The sequence below is a fragment of the Homalodisca vitripennis genome, chromosome X, assembly GCF_021130785.1.
Source record: "Homalodisca vitripennis isolate AUS2020 chromosome X, UT_GWSS_2.1, whole genome shotgun sequence".
Taxonomy (NCBI): domain Eukaryota; kingdom Metazoa; phylum Arthropoda; class Insecta; order Hemiptera; family Cicadellidae; genus Homalodisca; species Homalodisca vitripennis.
This window is the reverse complement of record NC_060215.1, coordinates 11,864,859-11,891,690: the sequence shown is the minus strand read 5'-3', so window position 1 is coordinate 11,891,690 and position 26,832 is coordinate 11,864,859. Positions and strand designations below refer to the sequence as shown.

At 34.5% G+C, this 26,832-nt stretch overlaps 1 protein-coding gene across 1 annotated transcript in view; it reads left to right on the top strand.

Annotated features, from left to right (window-relative positions):
- Positions 1-26,832, top strand: part of LOC124368686 (acetyl-CoA carboxylase) — a 142,096-nt gene that overhangs the window by 91,141 nt on the left and 24,123 nt on the right. Inside the window, exons 18-27 of the mRNA XM_046825972.1 lie at positions 1,179-1,422; positions 3,548-3,717; positions 4,323-4,411; positions 6,689-6,838; positions 8,168-8,371; positions 9,451-9,569; positions 9,796-9,967; positions 10,480-10,620; positions 16,080-16,234; positions 25,936-26,116. Of these exons, the coding sequence (XP_046681928.1) occupies positions 1,179-1,422; positions 3,548-3,717; positions 4,323-4,411; positions 6,689-6,838; positions 8,168-8,371; positions 9,451-9,569; positions 9,796-9,967; positions 10,480-10,620; positions 16,080-16,234; positions 25,936-26,116 (1,625 nt within the window). The remainder of the gene's footprint in view (positions 1-1,178; positions 1,423-3,547; positions 3,718-4,322; positions 4,412-6,688; positions 6,839-8,167; positions 8,372-9,450; positions 9,570-9,795; positions 9,968-10,479; positions 10,621-16,079; positions 16,235-25,935; positions 26,117-26,832) is intronic.

The window sequence follows — 26,832 nt, the reverse complement described above, 5'->3', positions numbered from 1 at the left end:
TACCACTTGATGGCAAATTTCACAAGGAAAAGTTTGATGCCATTGAGTAATGCTGGTGCATCACTATGGGCCCTTAGTCCTCTCGAAATTATAAAGTTTGTTCACCAAATTAATACTTATAATTCACTTATTCCTTGAAGATATCTATACCACTTGATGGCAAATTTCACAAGGAAAAGTTTGATGCCATTTGATATTAGCACAACACTAATAATAATACGAGAAACAACAAATTACTAGCGACTAGTGAAACTAGTTGTCTAACATTAAAGAAATGTCATTTTGAAATAGTATTTGTCCTACTTGACTTCTCTTTATAGCAAAAGTTTCATTAAAGAGATCACTGCAAAAATCAAGTAGTGAATAGTCGTTCAACATTGAAAAACATTTTTTGGCGACTAGTCACTAGTCGTCTAACAGATGGAGGGTTAAACCAACCTATGATCCAATAAGTAGGAACTACAGATTGGTTTATTTTGAATGTGGACTAATACCAGCATTGACTGTTGAGATAATTTCATCAGGGATCAGTGCATAATCTTAAGTTAGAAAACATGTATGCGAGAACCAGTTACAAATAAACACCAAATTCAGTATAAAAAACTTAAACAATGTTCGAATATAAATAACATATTTTTGGGGTCAGAACACCCCATTAACATAACTTTTTAAGTGAACAGATAATTTAAACTTATTCTAACCGTGTGTTGAAATTAAGAAACTGATTAATCATTGATAAATGTTGCTCTTCAAAGTCCAACTGGGTTACATAGAGGTCTGGAATTTGGGTACTAAGTTATACATGCTCTGTTGTGATTGTTGAGTTTAGCTCCAGTTCCCTTCTTCTTAGTGCAGCGTCTGGTACCTGGAGTCTTGTTCGTCTGAGAAGATCCAAAATGAGTGGTGATGTTATAAATGTTGAGTTTAGCTTCAGTTCCCTTCTTAGTGCAATATCTGGAACCTGCAGTCGTGTTCGTCAGAGGAGATCCAAATAGTGGTGATGAAGAAGCTGAAACCGAATTCCGTACATCGTTTCGACATCACAGACTAAGAGGAAGGTGAACTGAAGCTTAATTCAACATTCATATTGTATTAACCCTTCCCACCTTAGCAAAGTTACACTCTATTGTAATGTTAAGTGCAGTAAATATTCGTTGTCTGAGTTAAACGCTGTGTAGGTTACTGCCTGCCCGAACCATATCACTTGGCTCGGCTGAGGGAAGTTATAGAGAAGTACATGAGCTCCCTGCGAGATCCGACTCTGCCGCTGCTAGAACTACAGGAAGTGATTGCCTCCATTTCGGGCCGTATACCCATCTCTGTAGAGAAGAAAATCCGGAAGCTCATGAACCAGTACGAGCGCAACATCACCTCAGTTCTCACCCAGTTCCCCAGCCAGCAGATCGCCAGTGTCATTGATGGGTCAGTCTTGACAGGGCTTAGCCCGTGGCTAGAATGGATGTGTGCGTAACTAAAAGTGTGAAAAAGAGTGTTGAGGATAGTCAAAAATCTTTAGCTTTGTCTGGTTATGGAAAACGAATCAGTAAAACATGAGTCGGTCTTGACCAGCTTTCCTAGTTGCTTTCTCCGATCGTAAAAACATAAGGTGAGAAATAACAGGCTTAGTCCAGGGCTAGAATAAATAGACGTGCACATAACCAAAAGTAAGGAATGGAAAGTGATGAGGATAGTGAAAAATCTTTAGCTCTGTCAGGTCAAGAAAAACTGATCAATATTTGAGTTGTAAACATTGCAAAAGTTCATCATTTGGAAAGTGTTGTGTTGTACCTTATCACAGGCTCATTGACTTTTAACAGATCTGTACGAATGGAAGACTGATTGTAATGTGATTGATTAAATTTTCTAAAAATTTAATAACAGATAATTATGTGGTGTGGACTAACATTGGGAAACATTTAAATGTAAACCAAGTTAAACATAACAAATTTCATCAGGTTAAAAATTAGAGCAAAAAAAAAAAAAAAAACAATCTGGGGATCACCAGCACGAACTAACTTCCAGATCACTACCAGCAGCCGGTAAGCCAGGTGTGCTTCACAGGAACGGATCATTCACCAGACACTCATATCCCAATTAATATGCACATGTTTTGTTGCTTGATTTTAACAGTTATTTAATAGCAATTGTGGTAACCTCCATAAGTTTGTCAATTTTTTTAATGGATGAAATCAAAACATGTTGAGCATTCTACGTGGGTCACCTTAAAAATTTGTTGATAGACTTCATTTCATACATGTTGGAAAGTAGTCACCCAGTGTGAATGCACTTTGGAAGCCAAATTTTTCATGGTAGAAAGCACTTCGCCACACATCTTTTTGGAATCAAATTGAAACATTTATTAATCATGTCATGAAAGACAGTTTCCAATGGAAAGTAACAACCAGAAGTCATACATAGAAAGATCAGGGTCACAGGATATAATTTTTATTGTGTTTAAACATCCATACACGACGTTCTCTGTGAATTGGAATGTCATAAATTGACATGTAGGTCTGACTTGTGGTAATTTTACAAATGATTACATGCATTAAACATTTACCTCAGTCACCTCCGGAGAGTTAACTTGTGACTAGTTTACACCTACACCTATGGATGTCCAGGAGCGGCACATCACTAACCGCAAATGTCTACATTCTGGGGTGCAAGGGCAGATTTATTGGTCTAGTCTACTGCAGGTGGTAATTGTTGGGGGGTTGTTGGAGCTCCCTAAATGTTAAAGGCTGTTGTTAGCCCAGACAAAAAGGTATGCCACCCCCTGCCTGCTTTGACTGGAGAGGCTGGTACACAGCTGGCTTTGCCTTCTGCTCAGATTAATGCTCAAAATCCTTTCTCATGAATCTTCACAAGAGCCACAACCTTACCGATCCAGAAAATCCTGTCACTCTGGAAGCAGTATAAAGGTCCTTTTAGGACTGCATGCAATATCTAAGCTTCTTGTCCCAAGAGAACAAAACATAATTCTTACATTCACAGATTTTTGTTTATCTGTAAAATTGTGAGGCATCTAATGAGAAAAAGTTTTCTGACTCCTATAAAATTGTGCAAAGTTATTTGCACTGTTGCGGATCTAGTCCATGTGTGTATTGAATGTGGCCTTCCTGAACATTTATTGTTTTGAAATTATCTATTTCCTCTCTGAAACCACATCCTGAAAATGCTCTAATAATCCATGACTTTTAAACTTTGTGCACAGGTGACACAGGTATGCTGATAAATCCACATTAATGTTCAGTACTAACTGACTTGTCAGACAATCATAACATTAGTCCAATATCCACAGCTTACTTTTGTTAATTTCAGAACTTTTGGGATGACCATCATTTACAATTTATTTAATACGATATTTCTTCTACTACTTTTTTTTCCTAACCTTTTCTGTTTGTCATGTGTCTCTTTCATATTGTAGTTGATAATCATGTCTATACATCAATCTCACAATTCTCCTCAAATCATCGTAAATAATATGCAATTAACTATGTTGCTGGTGTTGTTTGGATGAACATTTATTCCCTGTTGTTGTGTGTAGACACGCAGCAACTCTGCAGAAGCGGGCAGAGAGAGACGGGTTTTTCCTGACAACTCAGGGCATCATCCAGCTAGTCCAGCGGTACAGGAACGGTATCAGAGGCAGGATGAAGTCTGCCGTCCACGAGCTGCTCCGCCAGTACTACGAGGTCGAAAGTCAATTCCAGCAGGGTAAGTTGTTACAACATACTGGATGGTCATAACTGACAAACCCATTTCAATTTCTTGCCTCGGAAAAAATTTGAACCAATAAATGATATGGGAAAAACTGGGAATACAGGGCACGAATGTTTTTTAAGTTACATAAAAACAATGTAACTTTTTTTCCTGTATGATTGCTTTGAGCAGTGCAGATAAATGGAGATATTACACTACACAACAATATACAGCAATATAATACATCATTTAATTGATTATTATTAATTAGTTTTGAGTTAATAATATTATTAATTATTATTTTGTCCTTGTATTTAACATAAATGCCTGTTGCTCTAATTCATAAGCGAAGGTCCCTCTCGAACAAACCAAATTTTGTAGTTTGTAATTGCTCTTATAGCAGTGGTCACAAAGTTTTTAAATTTATAATTATAAAGTATGTTAGTTTTATGTATTATACAATGTATTTATTACTCTCATGAATAGTGTATTCTATTTAGATGGGTTTTAATTATTTAAAAACTGTTGAAAAGGTAACTAATACTTAAAGCATTTTAAACTTCAGAGTAACAATAACTACAGAATGTGTAATGTGTGCGTTTTATTGTTTGTCTTCATAGGCAGCTATGACAAGTGTGTCACTGCCATCCAGGAGAAGTACAAGGATGACATGGTGTCGGTGGCCGGAATCATCTTCTCCCATTCTCAGGTCTCGTTAACACTATTCTTTGTCATCAGTATTACATAATGTAAAGTTACTAAATACATGAAACTCACTAGATGATGAAGTGATTTCAGTGGTTTTAACCTTGATGTTGGAAATGACTGCATGCTCTCAAACATTAGGCGAGTTGAATAAAGCTGAGTAGACACTCTTGAGAGGGTTCTCCAAACGATCTGAGAGCCCGCTTATAAATGTGAGTCAAGTCTCTAATTTCGGTTGAATAAAGTTTTGACTTAGAAGGCGAGTGTCCACTCCCGTAAAATTACAAAATATGAGTGTGCTCTCACTGTCCGAGATGGAGGAGAGCGTTCAGGTCAGAACAGCAGCCCCAGCTGACTGGACCCTACCGCACCATCGGCACAACACTTTCTCAATTAGGTACAGATGAACTACATCGTCACATTTGTTTTTAATTCAGTTTATTTCATACATTCATAAAATGATACAACCCAAAGCGCACACTATCGGCGGAGGCAAAAAAAATCATTGGTATAATAAAAGATGTTCCCATCATTTATATACTTCTAACGTGGAATGACAAAAATATTTTTGTTTTTTTCTTCAAAAAAGACATTTTAAATAGCTGTAACCGTAATTTTCTGTAAAAATTGTTTAAAAATATTTCGTTCAAAACCGATTGTATTACCTTAAAGGTGGATGTCATACAAATATTATGTTAATGTTACCATAAACACTTATCAATTTTAAATGTAAGATGACATCCTATAAATTGTATCTTATTTTTTGGGTTTTTTACACGTATATCTTTTGCCAAAAAACTACATTTTAGTTTTGTTCCCTTAACTACTATGCAACTGAGGTTTTCAGGAAAAATTATATAATAACATGTTTTGCAGATATCTGTATGCAAACAAAATAAAACAGATTTGAAAGAATTTACTCTACTTTGGTTGATTTTCTAAATGCCTGCAAATTGATTTTCAAATATTGGTAAGCTCAATAACCTTCTTGTGCATTTCTGCTTACTTTGTACTGCACTAGCATACGTTCAGTTATGCTAACCGCAGAGAAAAAACACTCGACTGTTTTCAGTCTGCTACTGGGCACACTGGCCAATCTGCGAGTGTGCTCTCCATTGTGTGAGTAGGCTCTCAACTTTATTCATCTAAAAGCTAGAGTAGGCACTCGCAAATAATTACCAAATTCACAACACAAGAGCCCACTCATTGCTCAACTGAGTCTGAGTGAACACTTGCAAAATACGAGAATTAAGATGGTACTCATCTTTAATCAACTCACCCATTGCACTCAACAGAGACAAAGTTCTTTAACTATAGTAATGATAGTAGCAAGTACATGGTTATTCTGAGCCAACTTTAATTTTAGTTATACTCTCAGTACGGGTTTATAAAATTTTATTTTCTCTGGATTACTTCTGGTCCTAATTAGTCAAGTTTGCAGTATGTTTTATTTTAAATTGGTTTTTCATAACTTTAGAAATTTCTTATATGCTTATTAACCCTTCCCACGGCGTAGATGGCTGTATTAGAATGGCATATTTTGACCAAAACACCAAATACAGTTATATCCAGTATTATAGATTGTCTCTTGGAGAGTTTGCTAGTTCACAAAAGGCCTTTCAAATGCCCGGTGCATGCTCTGTGCTTATCTCAGTTGCCAAGGAAGTATTTATAAACGACCTTCACTTAGCGGCAGGGGGACAGGAGCACCCTTTGTCTAACTCCGACCGCCTGCTCGCCAGTTCTGTATCTCCTACGGAGCCATAATCAAACATATCCGTGGCGTGTATTACTGCTTTCTCGGTCGTCATGAGCACGCACTCACGCGTGTTGATTACGTATCTAATTAGTATTCTTCGTCGTGTGGTAGTATTGTGATTAGTTTGAAATATTTATCTTGTTTTATAGTAAAATATAAGTAAACTATTCAATTTATTACACTTTTCAACGAAATGGAAACTATTTGAAATAAACAGTTTTGTAAACAGTTATTTTTTTATTTTTATGAATAAATACGCTAATTTTAAGTAAAAAGCCCTGTTTATACTTTTTTTGCTTTTATCTTTTATAATTTTGTTATAATAAGAATTAGCTTGAAAGAAACAAAAGTTTTTTACTTGTCTTGGCGTTATAGGAAAGTTAATGGATTTATTAATGGCGTGTGAAGGGTTAATATGCGTATTTCTCTCAGATTCTTGAGTTATAAACACTAATTTAAATAAAAATTATCCACTCTTGAACCGGGTATTCCAATCGAAATTTGATTACCTTTTGATTGTAGGTAGCCAAGAAGAACATGTTGGTGACAATGCTCATAGACCACCTGTGGTCCAATGAACCTGGGCTGACGGATGAGTTGGCAGCCACTCTCAACGAGCTCACCTCTCTCAACCGCAGCGAACATTCCAGGGTTGCCCTCAGGGCCAGACAGGTAAGTCCTCTGTCACACCCTGTTCTCTTTACCCTGTCACCCTTTCAAGGGTTAGAGCCATAATTGTAAATTATAACTGTACTATGCTCCGTTTAATTCCTCAAGAGCATGATATGAATATAATTTTTGAAAAAGTTGTTGGTACAGTATTTTTATTATTCCTTAAACATGGTTTCTCATGTCAGTCTGGATCGGTAAACTGTCCATGTAACAGTGGTTTCATGTGTACGCAACCATGTTTTTGTGTAGACAGTATTCATTTGTTTCGGAAATCAGCGGAATTCTGAACTATTTCAAGCAGTTATTTCTGTCACGATAGAAGACGAATTCTTCTATCTTTTTCTTATTACTGCAATTTGTTTTATTCAGGTAGCCTTTTTTATCCAAACAGATTATTTAAATCTGCTGATTATTTTGACAAGAACGTGATGTTCATGCTGATTAGAATTGCTCAGGTTTACATTATTTTTATCATACAGTTTAAAAATATGATATTTTGTGAATAGAGATAATAGTACAAAATATTGTGTTTCTATGCAACAAGTGTAAAGTAATTTGCCACAAGTGTCGTAGTTGGGGACATCTTGTTGGACTAGCATTATCATGAAAATGTTATTATTTTATATGATGTGAACAGTTATGTAATACTGTAAACTATTTCAAATCCTTATTAAAAATGGTAAGTGACAATGACTGGGTAGCTTACTCATGATGTCAGTTTAGTAGTCTGACTAACTCTTCCAGGAGGCGGGAGCGAGTGTGCTAAAACCCCACTTGTAAGGGTTTACTAATGTGAATGTAAAGTGAATCATACTTTCCAAGACTTCTGTCTCTTGAAATTGGTTATACTCGGAATTTGAAGTTTTACTTCATCATCTGTGAAAATCCAGTTACACATTGGATGTGACAGCAGTAACTGGATGTATTGTGGATGTGACAGTAGTAACTGGATGTATTGTGGATGTGACAGTAGTAACTGGATGTATTGTGGATGTGACAGTAGTAATTGGATGTATTGTGGATGTGACAGTAGTAACTGGATGTATTGTGGATGTGACAGCAGTAACTGGATGTATTGTGGATGTGACAGTAGTAACTGGATGTATTGTGGATGTGACAGTAGTAACTGGATGTATTGTGGATGTGACAGTAGTAATTGGATGTATTGTGGATGTGACAGTAGTAACTGGATGTATTGTGGATGTGACAGCAGTAACTGGATGTATTGTGGATGTGACAGTAGTAACTGGATGTATTGTGGATGTGACAGCAGTAACTGGATGTATTGTGGATGTGACAGTAGTAACTGGATGTATTGTGGATGTACAGGTCCTGATAGCTGCTCACCAGCCTGCCTATGAGTTGAGACACAACCAGATGGAGTCCATCTTCCTGTCTGCCGTAGACATGTATGGACACGACTTCCACCCGGAGAACCTGCAGAAACTCATTCAGTCCGAGACATCCATCTTTGACATCCTCCATGACTTCTTCTATCACACTAACAGAGCTGTCTGCAACGCAGCTCTTGAGGTGATTTTCTGCACATTTACATCAAGTAAACTAAGTAATCTAAACACAAGTTCAGATTTTAAATAAACCATTACTCTACAACATTATTTAATTGTACATTCTATTAACTATATGTTTTAGTTTTGGTTGTGTGAGTAGTTTTAAATTAAAATTTACATTTAAGCTTCTTTGTTATTTGGTCGTCAAACTGCGGCACTAATTGTGGTTGTATGCAGACAGCAATGCTTGCGAATGCTTGGTTAATTCTTTCTTGTTTTCAATGCTTTTAAGTTGGCAGCTTAAGGTATTGATTTAAGGTTATGTTTTAAAATTTCACAAAGCCGCAAAAAAAATGTTATGAGTTCATTTTGTAACCTCAAAGGTAGATTTTCATTTATATTCTGCTCACTAAAATTTTTACTGCACATTAATGTTTCTTCCATTCTTTCATCAAACATAGCCATTAATTACATTTTCATATTCTACAGTAACAATAGAACTCTTTGAACAAGACTGTAAATTTTACCCTAGCAGGAAATTCAGCCATAGTTTCAGCTGTAGAATAACCATAACCATAACCATATCCATATCTATAACCATATTCATGAAAAAAGATATGGGTTATTTATGGTTGGTTGTGTAATGAGCTGTATAATCAGTTTTTAACTACGATAAATATTAAATACAAAGTAATTATAATGTTTTTAATGCTTACTGTATTTTCAAAATGTAAAATCTTGTATTACATGTTGCAGGTATATGTACGACGAGTGTACATTTCTTACGACCTTACTTGTTTACAACATCTGGAACTATCTGGAGAGATACCTCTGATCCACTTCCAGTTTTTACCCAAGACTGTAAATTTTACCCTAGCAGGAAATTCAGCCATAGTTTCAGCTGTAGAATAACCATAACCATAACCATATCCATATCTATAACCATATTCATGAAAAAAGATATGGGTTATTTATGGTTGGTTGTGTAATGAGCTGTATAATCAGTTTTTAACTACGATAAATATTAAATACAAAGTAATTATAATGTTTTTAATGCTTACTGTATTTTCAAAATGTAAAATCTTGTATTACATGTTGCAGGTATATGTACGACGAGTGTACATTTCTTACGACCTTACTTGTTTACAACATCTGGAACTATCTGGAGAGATACCTCTGATCCACTTCCAGTTTTTGCTGCCTTCATCACATCCTAACAGGTATGTACAGATTACACCAACTATTAATATACATATACTATTTTTATATTATATGTATTGAAGTCATGATGGTTTTTTTTTTAATTTGAGCATAACTATTATCTAAGTTTTCTAATTCTGACCTCATTGAAAAATTGCTACATAAATTCAAAATTTTTATATTTATCATATAAACCTTTGTCATGAACAAGTTAAATGTGATTGTTGTATGTATATGCCATAACAGACAAAAGTTGACTGACGCCATGAAAGAGAACGGAGTCACTGCAGAGGTTATGAGCACAGATCCCACTGGCTCCACAGTCGTTCATAGCTTCCAGCGCACGGGCTGCATGGCTGCCTTTGAATCCTTTGCACAGTTCGAGAACTATGCTGACGAAATATTGGATCTACTGGAGGTATGGGTCTATATCTCTTGTAGTAGATGATGTGTTGTAGTTTAACCCTTTTGGGACCTGGACCAGAAAATTACTACGTTCCGAAATTACACTTCGTGGATATGTTCCAAAACTGCATAGGCAGCAGATGTTTTTCTTAGAGTAAAAAAAAAATCATAACTAGAAGCCCAATAAACATAAAACTCTGTTTCATTACAAAAAAGGTGTAGAAACGATATGCCTTCAATAAAAGTTTTATGACTAGAAAATTGTAGTCATCCAAATTATATAAAAATAAAGTAATTGTGTTTATGGAGTAATTTTCCACAAAGTTTGAAGTAATAAGTAAGTTAAGCATTGTGGAAGTTGGATTCTCAAATGCAATTATTTGTGGCTGCCAATAATTGAAGACTATAAACGCAAAATGAAGTTTCAGTTTAAGATTAGAGTGCACATTACTGTACAATAAAAAATAACCCCTATTATAGAAAATTATCTTTAAGTAAGTGACTAAGTCCAGCTTTAATGTTTAGGACTTTGCTTCTCCAAACACGGTCTCACCGAAGATCCTGGAGGCTATGGAGAGTGGCAGTGAATCTCGACTCAGCACCTCCATCAATGTCTCGTTGTCTACAACTGACGTCAGATCGACCCCAAGTGACGAGAACATCCAGGTAGCTCCAGCTCCCTCTCAGTCATAGTTATTCTTAGGGAACACCTGTGGTCTAGAACTTTTTTAAACATATTCCCCTGTGTTTGTAAAAGAACATTGTAACCAAGCTAATGTTATTGGCAGGGATGGAATAATTCAATTAGGCTCTCAAATTTTGCCTTGTGATGAGATTCTGTATTCAATTTTAGATTTGCTTCTGTTTTTTGTTGTGAGACACCAACAGACGCAATCGTTGACTTGCTTGCTAGAGTGTTTTTTATTTTGTAGAGTGAATCACATATATGGATAATCCTAAATTGTTCAGTGTTACATGTGCTCTTATCATTCCCTTAATGTAGGATTGAGTGGTTTTTACTTAGAACGACTACCTACTGCAGCATGATTGTGTATTTGGTCAGGAGGGAATCTATTGATTATTTTCGGCTTTTGATTAAATATTGGCTTTTCAATGACGAGCCAGATATTTAAACAATTACATCACAATGACATTTTTGCCTGGCTGGATTTTAGGCTATTTTTGTTGTAGACAAGAAATGAGGTGGGAAAAGGAGGCTGTAAAAGTTTATCTATAAGTAGCCATGTTTATTTGTGGGTGAAAGGGAATGTGAGGGTATTCTTAAATTAAGTGTGTGTGTGCAAATGTGTTTGCCTGTGATGTATTCATATGGGATTGCATTAGATTAATAGTGCAGTTTAAGTTGACAATATATTAACAGAATGTTATTACTTTCTTGTTGTCTTATAAACTATACTTCAAGCAATGAAGACTGGACAGAAATTCAAACAATACACAATGTTGACGCAGCCTATGACTCTTTTTGCAATATACTTCAATATTCTCTAGATATTGCCTGTCCACATGTCACTTCAAACAAAAAACGTAAACCAACAAAGTACGTCTGGGATGAGGAAAGCAAGCTGTTAAGGAAAATATATATAGAAGCAAATGAACAGTACCTGCGCTCTGGGCTACCAGAAGACAAAGCAGAAGTAGCAAGAAGAAAAAAGGACTATGACCTAAAGCTCAAAAAACTTCGTAAAGACCAAAATGCAGCTTTCATTGACCAAGCGGACAACAAATCAAAAGCATTATGGCAGGTCATAAACCAAGAAAGAAAGGAAAAAAATGGAAAACTAACCGAAATGGTACTACAGGTGAATGGTAGGGATGTGAGAGAACCAAAAGATATTGCAAATAACTTCAATCAGTTTTTTTCAAACACTGCAGAAAGAACATTGAATGAAAATAACCAAAAAAACAACCCTGCCTCAAATTTCCAAATTTTACAACCAAACATCCTTGAAACACTCTCATTGTATCCTGCTACTCCTGAAGAAGTCAAGAAAACTATAGATTCCCTCAAACCAAAAACATCAACTGGAATTGATGAAATTTCAGCCAAACTGGCCAAGAGCTGTAAAGAAGAGATAGCCATTCCATTGACAACCATAATAAACAAATCATTTCAACAAGGCATCTTTCCATCAAAATTAAAAATTGCAAAAGTCTACCCGAAATTCAAAAATGGGTCAACCACAGAGATTAACAGCTACCGCCCCATTTCTCTACTACCGACTTTCTCAAAAATTATTGAAAAAATCGCCTTAACCAGATTACTACTACACCTGGAACAAAACAATCTACTAACTAATTACCAACATGGCTATTTGAAAGGCAGATCAACTACTACAGCGCTAATACAGCTGATTGAAAATATAATTGACAAACTGGAAGAGGGCTCTAAGGTGACAAGTCTATATTTGGACTTCAGCAAGGCTTTTGACTGCTTAAATCATAACTGCTTACTTGATAAGTTAAATACTCTTGGAGTCACGGGAACAGCACTAGCCTGGTTTGACAGCTATTTAAGGAGCAGACAACAAATGGTGGAAGTTGAATGCCTCTCTAATAATACTCTGAAGAAAGCTCAATCAACTCTAACTCCAATGCAGAGAGGTGTGCCTCAGGGATCAGTGTTGGGCCCGGTCCTATTCCTGCTACTAACAAATGACCTACCAGACCAACTTAAAGATGCTTGCCAGACTGTTATGTTTGCAGACGACACTGTCATTACAGTAGCAGAAAAATCAAATGAACAACTTGACATCAACGCCTACATAGCCTTTAATATGACAAAACAATATTGCTACTCAAATGACCTTGTGTTGAACGAGAAAAAGACTCTGCAGATGATCTATAACATTCGGAAAAAGGAAATCGAGGCTGGACTACCTGAACTGAAGAGAGAAGAAAACACAAAGTATCTCGGAATAGTGATAGATGAGAATCTGACCTGGCGAACTCATATAGACCAACTCTGTAAAAAACTCAGCTCAGAAACATATGTAATCAGACGAACCAAACAAACAAGTGGGATAAAAACATCAAAAATTGCATATTTTGCACTTTTTGAATCACATCTAAGGTATGGCCTGGCAATATGGGGTGGAACAACAAGCTCAAATCTGGAAAGAGTGCTTATACAACAGAAACGAGCGATTAGGAGCCTTGCAGGGTTAAACTACCAAGATAGCTGTCGAGAATCTTTCAAAGAACTTAAAATATTAACTGTAATAGCACTGTACATAAGAGAAATCATCCTGTATGCAGTAAAAACCAACCAAGACAGACACAGAGACCTACATCAACATAACACCAGAAACGCAATAGATTTCTCACTCCCAACTCACCACTTGAGTCTTTATGAAAGAAAGCCAAGCTACAGAGGAGCCTTGTTCTACAACAATATGCCTGGACACCTCAAGAAAGTATCTGGACAACGACTGAGTAGACAACTAACAGCGTGGCTGGAAGACAGACCCTTCTACTCAGTGAAAGAATTCCTGGAGAGAGCCCTTGACTAAATGAAGACCACATAATGAATTTACAAACACTGACTATTACACTCATTTATAACATTAACACTTCTTCTTGACCTTTGTTCTGTTCTCTAAGAATATGTACAATAAAGAAAATGAAAATGAAATACTCTTCATGCATCTATTTACTGATTTTTCTTAATGTTTGTTTAATTTGTTACATATTTGTTTTGTGAGTGTTCTATATATTCAAATACATGTTTAATCACTGCTGTAGTTTGGGTTAATTTCCATAACATGATGCTTGTGATTAATTTTTGGATGTATATTATATGCATTCAAACAGAGTATGTTGTTGTAAGTAATATTTAGTTTATTTATGAAGAAAAGAGGCAGGAAACCAGAGTTTAATATGTGAGCTTTAATAGAAGAGGATGATCAGGCTTATCTTTACCAGATTTAAAGGATATTCCTCTTATTCTTATCATAAGTATATTAAATTGAACGCTCAAAAATGGGATATTTCGTCAACTACAGAGAAATTCAGTTTGATGTGTTCAGTGGAGACAAATTTCAGAAACAAAGAGGTTGTACTTTCATTGAATTTATTTTACACTTAATATCATGTTAACATACAATGCTATATCTAAACTATCAATGAAATTCATGTTTCCAGTTCTTTAGTAGGCCTGCAAGGGAAGAAGGGGGTTAAGCAATGAAACTACCAAATGTGTTAAATAAACTGTAGATTGACGAGTTGCAAACATTAATTAAAAAGGACCTAAAACGATTCTGCTACACGCATTTCAGTAATTTCATGCATTGTAAATATTCACATAGCACAATGTATGGTTTCGGTCAGTTGCTCTTCAACTGGGTTTGTACAGTATACAATCGGAAAGCACTGTTCTGAACTCCAAGTTGCGGAGACTTTCTTTCTCACGAATACTCAATATTGCAAATTTCACTTTTCCTAAAAGTATATTAATGTTCGTTATTTTATTGGATTGTTGAGTTTTGTGTGGGTTTGTGCACGAAATATCCGGTTCTTGTGTGTTCTTTTTAATGTTTCTATGATGAAGAAGAGGAATATCCTTCCAATCTGATAAAGATCAGCCTGCTCTTCATATCCTATCAAAACTCTCATGCTAAAACCAGGCTTGTGGCACCCTTCATTCATAAAAATGCTATAATAAATTTGATTAAGTGTATCTGAAGTCCCTTATGCCAAATTATAGTAAGAAAATTATAATGGAAAATTAAAATTTTGTTGCAACAAAGGATTTGTTGGGTGAGGTGAATAAAAAGTAGTACTTGCTTTGTCACGCTTATTTTTAAGCAAGTACTTTGTTTCCAGTGAATAAAAATGAAAGTGCTAGCAAAGGATAGTACTTGCTTCATATCTCCCGACCCTGTAGTATTTGCTCCAGATTCATGTGAATAGAACTGAACGACTACTATCTGTCTGTAGTAACCGCTTCGTATTCGTGGAGCCTGGCGTAGTTCAGACTTTGTTTAAGTTCAATCTGCATCAAATATTTAATGGAAGCTATAGAAATATTTTATTTTGATGTTATTTCAAACTGAACTATGGACAATATATGAATCTTACCCGCAAAATTTTACATTTATTTTACTATAATTATAACTAATAGGAAACTGGACGTCTTTCTTAGCTCTTTAGCGGCAACACAAAATAATTCACCTTGTCCCGGTCCCTTACGTGAAGGTGGCAGTATTAACACTGGACAGCTCTAGTGTGTTACATAAGGGTGATTATTAACTTTCCAGGTAGTGCTGTGTAGAGAGAGAATCGGATGAATCAGAACATCTGAGGCTTTAGCTAATGACAGACCCAAAGAAACAGCTGTTTTGTCAGCACACAAACAATACTACTTTCAGTGATGAGGATGATTGCTCAAGATCAGCTGTTGATTCAGTTATAAGAGCCACTCCGGCTACTAGTACTTGACAATGAACTCACTGTGACTGAAGCAACTGCTATAACTTAACACAAGTGGTTGAACGGTTCTCTTGGTGTTGAACCAATCTTGTTTTCCATACTATTTATTTACATCACCCATTTTACTTAATTTAATATAAAATTCAACTTTGGCAAACGTTTTTTAATTTTTAATCACTCTAATATGGAGTTTGATTTTAATTAACATTCTAATCAAATGAAAGTTACTATACCGAGATACAGTACTATTGAAATTATCTTAACATTTAGTGATAATTATTTGATAATTGCTTGAAAACTCATGTTTAATAATAATAATAATAATAATTAATTAGTTGTCCCCTCTCAATGTAGAGCTGTTGTAAATTTTTGCAATGATTCCACGACTGGAACGACTTAGCACTCCTCTATTAGAGCAGACCTAAAGAGAAACAGCTGTTGTAAACAAGAATTATAATATATATATATATATTAATCAATGTATTAATCTATCAAACAAGTGTGATTATTAACTCTCCAGGTAGTGCCGTGTACAGAGAGAATCGGATGAAGCAGAGCATCTGAGGCTTTAACTGATAACAGAACTGAGGAGAGTGCAAGTCACTGTGTAGTTTAGTTCTTACTTGACAACACAGTAATTGTAGTTTGTTCACGTGGTGTGTGTGTGCCGTGTTCAGGTGGAACCCATTCACATCCTGTGCATAGCTGTGAAGGACAACGGGGACATGGAAGACTCGAAGCTGAGTAAAATGCTCGGCGACTTCTGCGCGAAGCACCGAGATGAACTCAAGCAGAGATCTATTCGCAGAATAACTTTCCTCGCTCTCAACAGGTAACGTAACAGTGTGTTCTCGCCATTCTAATACTGTAAGCTGATTCCATACATGGTACGAATCTTTATAGCATTTTCCATAAAATCCGTAACAAATTCGATTGTAACTTGTGAAGCTCATGTTGAACAACATTCTGTATTGATTGCGTGAACGAATAAGTCTTTATTTGTCGTATGGATTTTTACAATAATTGACAATGTCATAATACAGCCATTAGGCGAAGTGAGAAGAAAAACAATTGAAATAAAATAATAACTTATTCAATTATTTAGAACGAAATTTTATGCTGTAAACTAAACTATACATTTCATGGCTTTCATGAAAATACAAGCAAATAAACTAACTGAGAGGTTAAACTAATACCACAATCTAGTAACAAGTTTAGTCTATAAGGTAAACATAAACTATTAAATTTAGTCTTAATTTAAAATAAGGAAATTACTAAAAATATTCATTATAACAACAAAAACCATATAAACAGTTATGCAGCTAAAATTCAATTCTTCAAAAGCCAATCATACAGAAGCCTAGTGAAAGTTTAGTGAGGATACTTATTCACTGATGGTTCTAAAGAATTGTAGATTGTCAGGGATATCATTGTATTTCATGTAAAATTTAGACATTTTGAATTTTTGAAAATATAGATCTTTAAAATCATATATATTAATCATGGTTTGAATTTCTAATTAAATAAAAAGGGGTTTACAATGTTCCAGTTGATGAGAATTAATCATCATTCTAATAGCTTTTTCTGGGGAGGAGGGGGGGGAGGACTAGGTTGTTATTCCTTAGTCACATTTTTGTGTTGTTGACTCCATATATGTTTTGGAGTGTGTTGGAAATTCAGTATTTTTTTTATTTACTTATCATTCCTCATATTTTCTTTTTCATAATTTGATGTCACAATGTTTCGATCATGTTCCTCAAACATTTTGATAAATTTTTCTTTCTGCAGCCTTTTATTAGCCAGTTTCTGATCAACCTCATTTAGTGTCTTAACTAGAATGGAGTTTCTTTTAATTAAATCTTCTGGTCTACATTCCAATTACTCTATTTTCGCTTCATACTGAGTTTGTTGTTGTTATTTTGTTTATAAGTCTGCTGAGTCAGATGAGTGTTTAATAGGCTCATATTTGCAATATTGTTTTGTTGGTTGTTTTCTGCTAGAATTACATTTCTAACCTCTGCTGAAATAAGGGTAAACTCTAAACTCTAGATTATCCCCCTCTTGAAAATTATTACTTTTGTTTGGATATCTTCCATTTTTTGTATTATGTTTAACCTAGAACTGCCATCTTTATTGTTGTTTGCTAGTGCTGATTAGTTGCTGGGAGTTAACAGCACTTTTTGGCATTTCCAGGTGGTACAAAGGTTTTTAAAGTCATTACCTGATATTCTAGCACATTAACACTTTGAGTGCTGGCCCTAAATGACATGTAACTCTGTAGAATGCTGGGCGTTTTTGGTGGTTTTCAAAAATTTATTTAAAAAAAAGTATTTAAGGTATGAGAAAAATACTTACATACCTTAATTCAGCTTACTTTCGTCTTTCTTTTAATGTGAGATTTTTTGTGGTTTTTTTAAAAACTACACATAAAAAATGTTTTTTAAAAACATATATTTTTGGAAAAAAAAATTATTTTTTGAGACAGTTTTTTTATCTAACTTACTAAACTAAGCATACATACAATTATTTACAATGACCCATTTACAAATATAAACTGTCCTTTGAATAATACAAATCATGTTTTTATGTTTTGTAGTTTTTTGACAAAAAACTATGCCGTCATATTGATGCGTCGGCATCACTTTCGCTGTCAGCACTGTTTTCAGCATCTGTAACATAATAATATACTATGTAAAATATGAATATATTTTTATTTTATTCATAAGAATAAAATATTAGTTGTATAAAGTTAATTTATTATAATACAAATTATAGTTTGATTCACGAAAACAATAACATAACCAAACTTTTAGACTGATGTTTATATGATAAATAGACTTACTTATTCTTACCTGAAGTATGTGTCTAATCTTCTTCCATTAAATCAGGATCAATGTCAGAATCGTCAAAAATACTATCTACTCCAATAAAATTATCTTTATCTAATACATCACTGATCGCAACGTCGTTCAAGCTGCGAGAAACCATGATTGCGACATCGACTGCCGGCTGCAACGAACGTCACGTTAGCGGCACGTAAACAACGCGACCGAAGTTGCTTTGTCATTAAGCTCATACAATACATCTGACGCTTTCTAGCGGTGAATTGTGTAACTAAAAACCCAAATAACATTGTAGAGTAGGCAAAACCCGTTTAAATACGGACAATGTAATATAATACCAATTGAAATGACAACCACGTAAAACTACGGGATTAGCATTCTTCGGAAGTTTCGCCGTTCCGTAAAATTACGGGATTAGCACTCTAAGTGTTAAGTATGACCAATATTTGCAAGGGCCTGTACAAGCTATTGAAGAGTGCTTTGCTCCTATACCACATGTGTCAAAGGAGTTTTTGACAGTTTTGTGGGTTTATATTACTAAAATATTTGGTCAAAATTAATAAAATGGATTGGGTTTTCCAGCCAACAGATATTTATTTCTATTAATTTAGTAAAAATGCTAAAGAAAGAAAATGCTACAGACCACATCAACAGAGCAGAAAATCAAAATCAAAAGCAACACATATTACAATAATATTTTGGCAACTTTTATGCTCTACTATTTTATTTGGTTGTAAAGCCAAATTAATAGTCTTTTCAAATCAAATAAATAACATTCATTGTTATTACTGGAAGTAAATGAAGTTCTCAGGAGCTGTCAAAGAATTTAGTTGACAGTACAATCAATCAATCAAAATTCTTATTTACATGAACATAGAGTACAGTAATAGCGTCGTTATTAAAGATTTGTACATTTCATATCTTAAAATTGTGTATACAATAATAGCTTAGTTGAAATCAGTCAAGAAGATATAAATAGGTAACAGTTAGAGTTTGAAAGAGATAATGAAGCTAAGTTTATATATGGTACAGAAATGTTACCATAAATAGTCAGGCATTGAAAAATTCTTCTAGGGTGTAAAAAGATTTCTGTAGCAGCCAGGTCTTGAGTCATGTCTTGAAGTACTTGTCTTCTCTACGTCTCTTCAGATCTTCTGGGAGTTGATTTGAAAAGTTTTCTTCCCATGTAGGTAGGTTTCTTTTCAAACAGGGTGAGGTGGTGCGTTGGCAGGGCATAGTCATATGGGTTTCTTGTGTTATAGTTATGATTGTTATCTAGGTGGTCAGGTGTCTGAGCTATTGTGTAGCAGGTGACCTCGCAAATATAGAGTGAGACCACTGTCAGGATTCCAAGTTCTTCAAAGGCCTGACGGCATGACTCGTGAAGGGTTAGTTCTGCTAATATTCGAATAGCCTTTTTTGCAGAACTAGAACACGGTCCCTGTTTCTTGCTAAAGAGTTGCCCCATGCTAATAATCCATACCTCAGGTGGGACTCAACTAGAGAGAAATATGCTGTCCTGGTAGTATCTTGGTTACAAGAACTTTTTACTCTTTAAAGAGCATAAATACCGGAGTTAAGCTTACTACAGAGATCGTCAATGTGTGGGTTCCAAGATAGCTTGTCATCTATTATAATGCCGAGGTACTTTGCTTCTTTATCTTGAGCTATTTCTGGTAAGCCATAGTAGTTACTGGTTCTTCGGCCTTTCCATATAAGTTGCTGTGTTTTGCTGTCACTAAGAACAAGATTATTATGTTGGCAGTATTGTTTGGTCATATTCAAGGCTATAAAAGAGTTTAATTCGAGGGATATTGAGTCTTTTTGTGCAATAAGAAGGGCTGTGTCATCTGCATATAGCATTGCTTGGGCCCAGTCAAGAAGATAGCTTGGAAGGTCATTTGTTAGCAGAATAAAACTTCTCCATGTTCCCTACTTTTTGGAGAAGTAGAGAGTGGTTTAGGCAGTCAAAAGCCTCACTGAAGTCCAGGAGCATGGCAGTCACAGTTGTACTCTCTTCAAGTTGGTCGATGATGAATTCTGACAGTTGAACTATAGCTGTAGTTGTGGATTTACCACGGAGGAAGCCATGTTGCTGGGTCGTCAAGATGTTGTAAGTCGTCAGATGTGTTATCAGTTGGTTTAGTAAGATCTTTTCCACTACTTTAGATATTGTTGGGAGAATTGATATTGGTCTATAGTTTTTCACTGATGTTACGCTGACTTTTTTGTGAACAGGCAGTACTTTTGCAAGTTTAAGTTTTGTTGGAAAAATGCCCTGTGAAAATAAAAGGTTGATTATGTGACATAAAAGACTCACTATTTCATCCTTGCAGTGTTTCAGTAGTGTGGAGGTGAGTTCATCGATACCTGCTGATGGTTTTGATTTCAGAGATGAGAGTGTATGGGAAACTTCTTCTGGTGTGGTGGGATGAAAAATGAAGTCAGTTATTTCGCCATAGTCTTTGCATGTTGGTAACTGATTATTTATGGCTTGGCCAGCATTGCAGAGAGTGAGTCAGCTATTTTTGTAAAATACTGGTTGAAGTACTCAGCTGTTTCATTAGGATTCTTAATTTGTTCTTCATTGATTACAAGTTTTAGTGATTCGTCCTTTCTACTATTTTTGCATCTTTCGTAGTTAATAGCCTGCCAGATAGCCCTTTATTTGTTGTTTGAGTTGTCAATGAAGTCTGAAGTTAACTGTTTTCTTAGTTTTTTTAAGTAGAGGTCATATTCTTTTTTTCTGTCAGCAGTTTATATCTTATGGTCATCGTAGCCAGTTGTCCTTTCCATTTCCAGAGCTCTGAGGAAGGACTTTCTTTATCTTTCCGACTCTTCATTGGTTGCTTTAAATATTGCGTTCCTTTTCAGTCGGGATTTTTTAGGAGGGCATGTTAGATTGAGAATTTGAATGAGGATTTCATGAAAATAGTTATACGATTCTTCTGCAGAAGGGGTGTTGTAAGCGTTTTCCCATGTCTCTAAATGAAGTGGGTATTTAAAATAATCCATGTTTTCCTGTGAGAAGTGTCTTTTAGATAAAATGGGTGGAGGTAGTTTTTTATTTAGAGTAATAATAGTACAGAGGATTTCACAATGTGGTCTGATAGGCCAGTGACGACTAGATCAGTGTCAATTTTACTCTTGTCAAGGTTTGAGCAAACAAAGTCAATTGATGATTCAGTGTTTAAAGTGACTGTAGTTGGTGGAAGATCTATCCTACTGATGTTATGGCTGGCCAACATGTCTTTTAACTTTCTATTTCTGTAGTCATGATTTAGCCCATCCCCATTAATATCACCCATGATAATTGTGGGGCACTTCCAAGTAGGAATGAGGTCTATTGTACTAGACAAGATGTTGATTTTGACATGAGAAACTTCCTATTTAAGATCACTAAGTCAGGTGAGTTCTAGAACATGTGTTAGTCTGTTTATTTTCCCTCCTATGCCGTCAATGTTTTGATGAAAAATCCTCAGTTGGTGTTTTTGGTTGGTAGAGTTGTGTTTTACTATGGTATGGTTTTTGTGGAAATAGGAACTTCTAAAAAAATTTGCTCAGTAGCGTTTGCAGTCAATGCTTCTGTGGAAGTAGGTGAATTTGGTGGAGGAGCTGAGTTAACTACATTAAGATTGCTAAAAAAGTTGTCATTGATGGTTTTGTAAAAATCTGTATGTTTAGTAAAAAACATGTCTATGTCTTCACCATCAGGACAGATTTTTGCAGTTGAGGGAGGGTTTTTAAGCTGTGTAGACTGGAGGATATTATAGTTCAGTTTTTTCTGGTTGGGTTGGCTGGCTCCAACTGTCAGTAAAGTACAGTAAGTACAGTATGAGTAATGCAGATAACAACAGACAGATAGCAGACAGTAAGCTTATTGTTAGTAAACAATAAGCTTACTAACAACAGCTTGTGAGTGGTGGGGGTCAGCAGTCGTCAACAGGAAACTGTCAAAGCAAGTCATCAGTGCAGCAAGAATAAGGCTTCAAAATTGTGCTCCAAACCATGTGCTTTTATCAGGGAAGTTAGTGAGTATTTAGACGGTTTAATTTAATTAATTCATCTGCAGCAGTAAAGTAATACCTATTTATTCAATGTAACCTGTATAATTCTTGAATTAGTTTTAAATAAAACTCAGCACCAGCTAGTCTATAGAATTAATTTAAATAAACTTTAAAATTACTTTGACACTAAAAATTTAAATACTATAAGTACTGTAACTTGAGCAACGTCATATTACTGCTCATTACTGTTGTTTTATCAGAGTCATTAGTTAAATTATAACAATTCAGGAATTTTTCTAAGCCAGCCAGCTCTAATGTACCTCAAATTTATATTTCTTTCTCTGATTTACCTGATATTTTCAAATTCACATTGTCAGCGTAAAGGGACAAAGTTGTAGATGGTTCAAAATTTAGACATTTTTTTATATGTTTCAAATAACAAAGGAATAGAAGAGTCTTAAAACTCTTCTGTAGGGTTCTGTAAGGTAAAAGTATTTCTTTATTGTATAGTTTATTAAATTGGAAATATCAATATTATGTGAAAGATTTAGATTTATAGATTCAGTGATATTAAGATTTCTATATTTATTCTGATCTATATTTTTAAAATAGTTTTCAAAAAGATTACTAACTTCAAGAGGATCCATGACCATTTTATCTCCAGTTCTAATTTTAACATTATTGTTTAAAGTTCTCCCCTTATCCACATATTCCTCTATTCCTTATTGAAGTGAAAACTTCTTTAGGCGCGTTGAGCGTTTTGGTAGAGGGTAAAATCCTCGGTTCGCGTCACCGACATGCTAATGATACTAACCTGCATGAAAAAGTCAGTCTCGCTGTGTTTTTTTAACCGTAGACTTGGCCGCGGACTACTAACCTGCATGAAAAAGTCAGTCTCGCTGTGTTAAAACTGTCCCGGCGGAGTATGAAAATAGACTGCGAAAATCAGTGACCTTTACGGCTTCCTCTCGCGATTTAAAAGTGAAGCCAATGTCGTACAATTCTGTAAGATGCGTCAAATTAAAGCTCTTAATATTGGCAATCTATTGGTTACATTTTTAAATATTAAAAAAATTTCGAAATAATTTTGATTATTGTTTACATTTTACATAGCGTTTACAATGACAAGAAAAAAGTAGTAAGCGAGGATTTTTTTTTATTTTTTGGTCAGAAAAAATTTGTCAGCGAGAAAGTTGTGTGAAAATAGATGAATATTTTTTTTGTAATTTATCATTTTTTTATTGGAAGTTTAGTTTAGCCTGTAGTAGCGTATGAAGTGATGAGTGAACGTTTCTGCCGGAACTGTAGTTGGCGCATTGGCTCACTGATACCGTATTAACTCAATAAATTAGTTTATTGTGCAATAAAAATACCTTTACGAAAGAACCAAGTTAATTTAGCTAATTTATTAGTTTTAAAAATATTGTGGGTTTAATTGTTATTGCAATTATATACTTTATCCGTAAGTAAAGTTAAATTGACCACGTGGGAAGTTACAAGTGAGTATGAAACATATTAATATTTTTATACAGTTAAATGAATAATGAAAACAACGAATATATTTTTAAACATTTTTAATATTTGTACGAATATTTGTATTTAAAATTTAGCATTATTCATTTTAATTATGTTTTTAATATTTAACCTCTTCATCATGAAATGAGTATTATTACGGTATAAGATTTATCTTACTAGCGTTGTAAAATAGATTTCTAGTTATTTGATAATATTTTTTCGTGGATTTTAAAATTGGAAAATTAAAAACGCGTCACATTTACAATTACAGATGTACTGCTACTATAACGTATTGTTAATTACTCTCAACTTAATAGTTCTGTTTTCACTCCTATCGGCAGTCCCACGACTGCTACTGTTTTTTTAAATTACATATTAATATACTGTTAGTAACTGTGCTTTGACTTGACTGATAGATTAAATAAAACCTGAAGATAACATTTTCAATGCACTTCAGATTTTGAGTGTGTATGAAACTATACAATTTTCAACAGTTATTGGAATACAAATGTATGTTTTTGTGATTTTGATAATAAATGTTTAAAAACAAATTGTATAGCACACAATTTTGTAGCAAACAATAATTTTGAACCTGTAACTTTCACATTGTTGACCATTATGCAGCAGCAAACAATATTCTGTTCAAAACAGTGTCAAACTCCTAAAATATTGTCTTTTAATTGTATATTTGACTTGATTATATTATTATTCTGTTTTTCTTAGTCCTACATAAATTTTTAAAAATCTGCATGGTTTTGCTGCTAGGCTTCGGACTTAAAGTGTTATGTGGGACTAACTTATCTCTCGATACATGTCACTATCTCAGTTACGAAACTAAAATCCTGTATCTAATGTTTTATGCAACATAGTTCAAAGTTAATCAACTTGATCACAATGAAATTCACTGTTGACAGTTTGTGTTGTATTTAGAATTAAGTCAGCGCAATAGCACAATTATTAGCTATTTATTTGGTTAGTGTTTTGTGCTGTTTTACACAGAATTTACACTTACAGTCATACATCACATATATTGTATTATCTATATATATAAAAATCTTGAGTCACGATGTATGTTGCCAATAAACTCCAAAACGACTGAACCAATTTCAATCAAATTTCACATGTATCCGTAATTTAGTCTAACTTAGAAGATAGGATAGTTATTATCTGAATTATTCGCTTATGTCGTGAATATAAACGAATAAAATGAAGAAAAGTTTTCAAAGCGCCTGCACATTATAACCTGCAATTACGAGATAGATACGTATATTAAACAGTGAAACACTATTTGAAGGCGCTAAGTTATGATGTATAATTGTCTAAACTAAATTTTTGGTTGAACTTAAAGGTTGAGTGGTAGACCACTTTGTAATAAAATACATTATGCATGTACAATACATTTTTGACATATTTTCTTGATCGTGACATCAAGGTAAAATCTACATCGGGGTTGGAAATATAATTTACTTCAACCAGAAATGCTCATACGCGGGCAAAACTTATGAAAAGCGTGCGAAGCCGCGGGAAACAGCTAGTATTTTAAATAATAATGTGTAGTGAGTTTAGTAAACAGTAAGTTACCTCCATTTATGTTGTGTGTTGATCTGCCATTTTTAGCCTTGGACATATTTGTTCTATACAGCTTAGTCTGTATATGTATTGTAAATTTAGGTGTTAATATATTTTTCTGTGCCTAATTTTGGTTTTTTGTACTTTGTCACTTGTAACTAAAACCAAGAAAAACCATAAACATAGAATTTTTGTGTGTTGAAAGATAAAATTCTTCAGTAAATATTTATCCTTTGCATTACTTTTCAAATGTCCAGTTTTATTTACAAAATGATGTTTATTTTCAGTAAAGCCATAAATAAAATATACCAAAATAGTTCTTGTCCACAAAGCCAAGTATTTGAAAAGAGTTTTGTATACTTATGAAAACAGTTTTATTGGTGTAGGAAAAATATTAGATCTCAATTTGTAGATAATTTTATTTTGAAGAAGAATGTTAGAGCCAAAATTCATTGCTACACTCGTAAATTAAACCTACAATGAGTTAAATAGAATGCTGTTATTTTGTCCATTTTAATTGCTACTGCAGGAGACAAGAGCTATGCCAATGGGTTAAGGAACAAAGGTATACTGATACTTGAAATGTATTGATTGTTCAGACGGCAGTTCCCTAAGCTGTTCACGTTCCGCAATTGTAACAACTTTGAAGAGGATCGTATCTACCGTCACCTGGAGCCTGGTATGGCGTTCCAACTCGAGTTGAATCGTATGAGGACTTACGACCTAGAAGCTCTTCCCACTGCCAACCGCAAGATGTACCTATATCTCGGGAAAGCAAAGGTATTTGCTCCACCATTTTGTTTTGTTTACTTTGCCAGTATAATTGTATATTTATATGTACAGTATAATTCAAGTCACAAAACAGCATTTTAATTATTTTTCTAGTTTGAATATTTTAACTAAATGACTGTACGGATTTTATAGACAGGGGGCCTTATTAAAAAAAAAGTTTGTTTTGCCTATTAGTTATGCCTAGCTTGTTTCGTTGTTACAATAAACCAATGCCCCCTCCCGATAGAGTTTTGGAGACTTGAAATGACAAGTTCATTTTTGCACGCTCAAAAGCAATACTTTTTAGCCAATAGTTATACAACTGTACAGAAAAGATTTTGGACTTTCACTGTAATATGCAATTGATTGATTACAAGCGCAATTCTTCTTTTTCTGTATGAATGAATAATTAGACAATGCAGCACGTCACGCATCAAATGCAGACGTTCTGTTTCATTACCGTTTTCCACTATTATTTATAGATTTCTAGTAGTTCACAACAAAAGACTCGACAAATTGACAACACTGCTTTCTTTTTAAATGCTTGTGAATCTTAACCAATGTGTCAATCGATCGTAATATCTTTATTCACAAACTGTTCACAAGATACAGATGAGCAGTGTCACAAGTGAAATTATTTACAAGCTAACATCACAGTAAAGCTTATTTACTGATTAAAATTAAATAGTACTAATTAATACTAAGTTATGATTGTCACTAAGCAA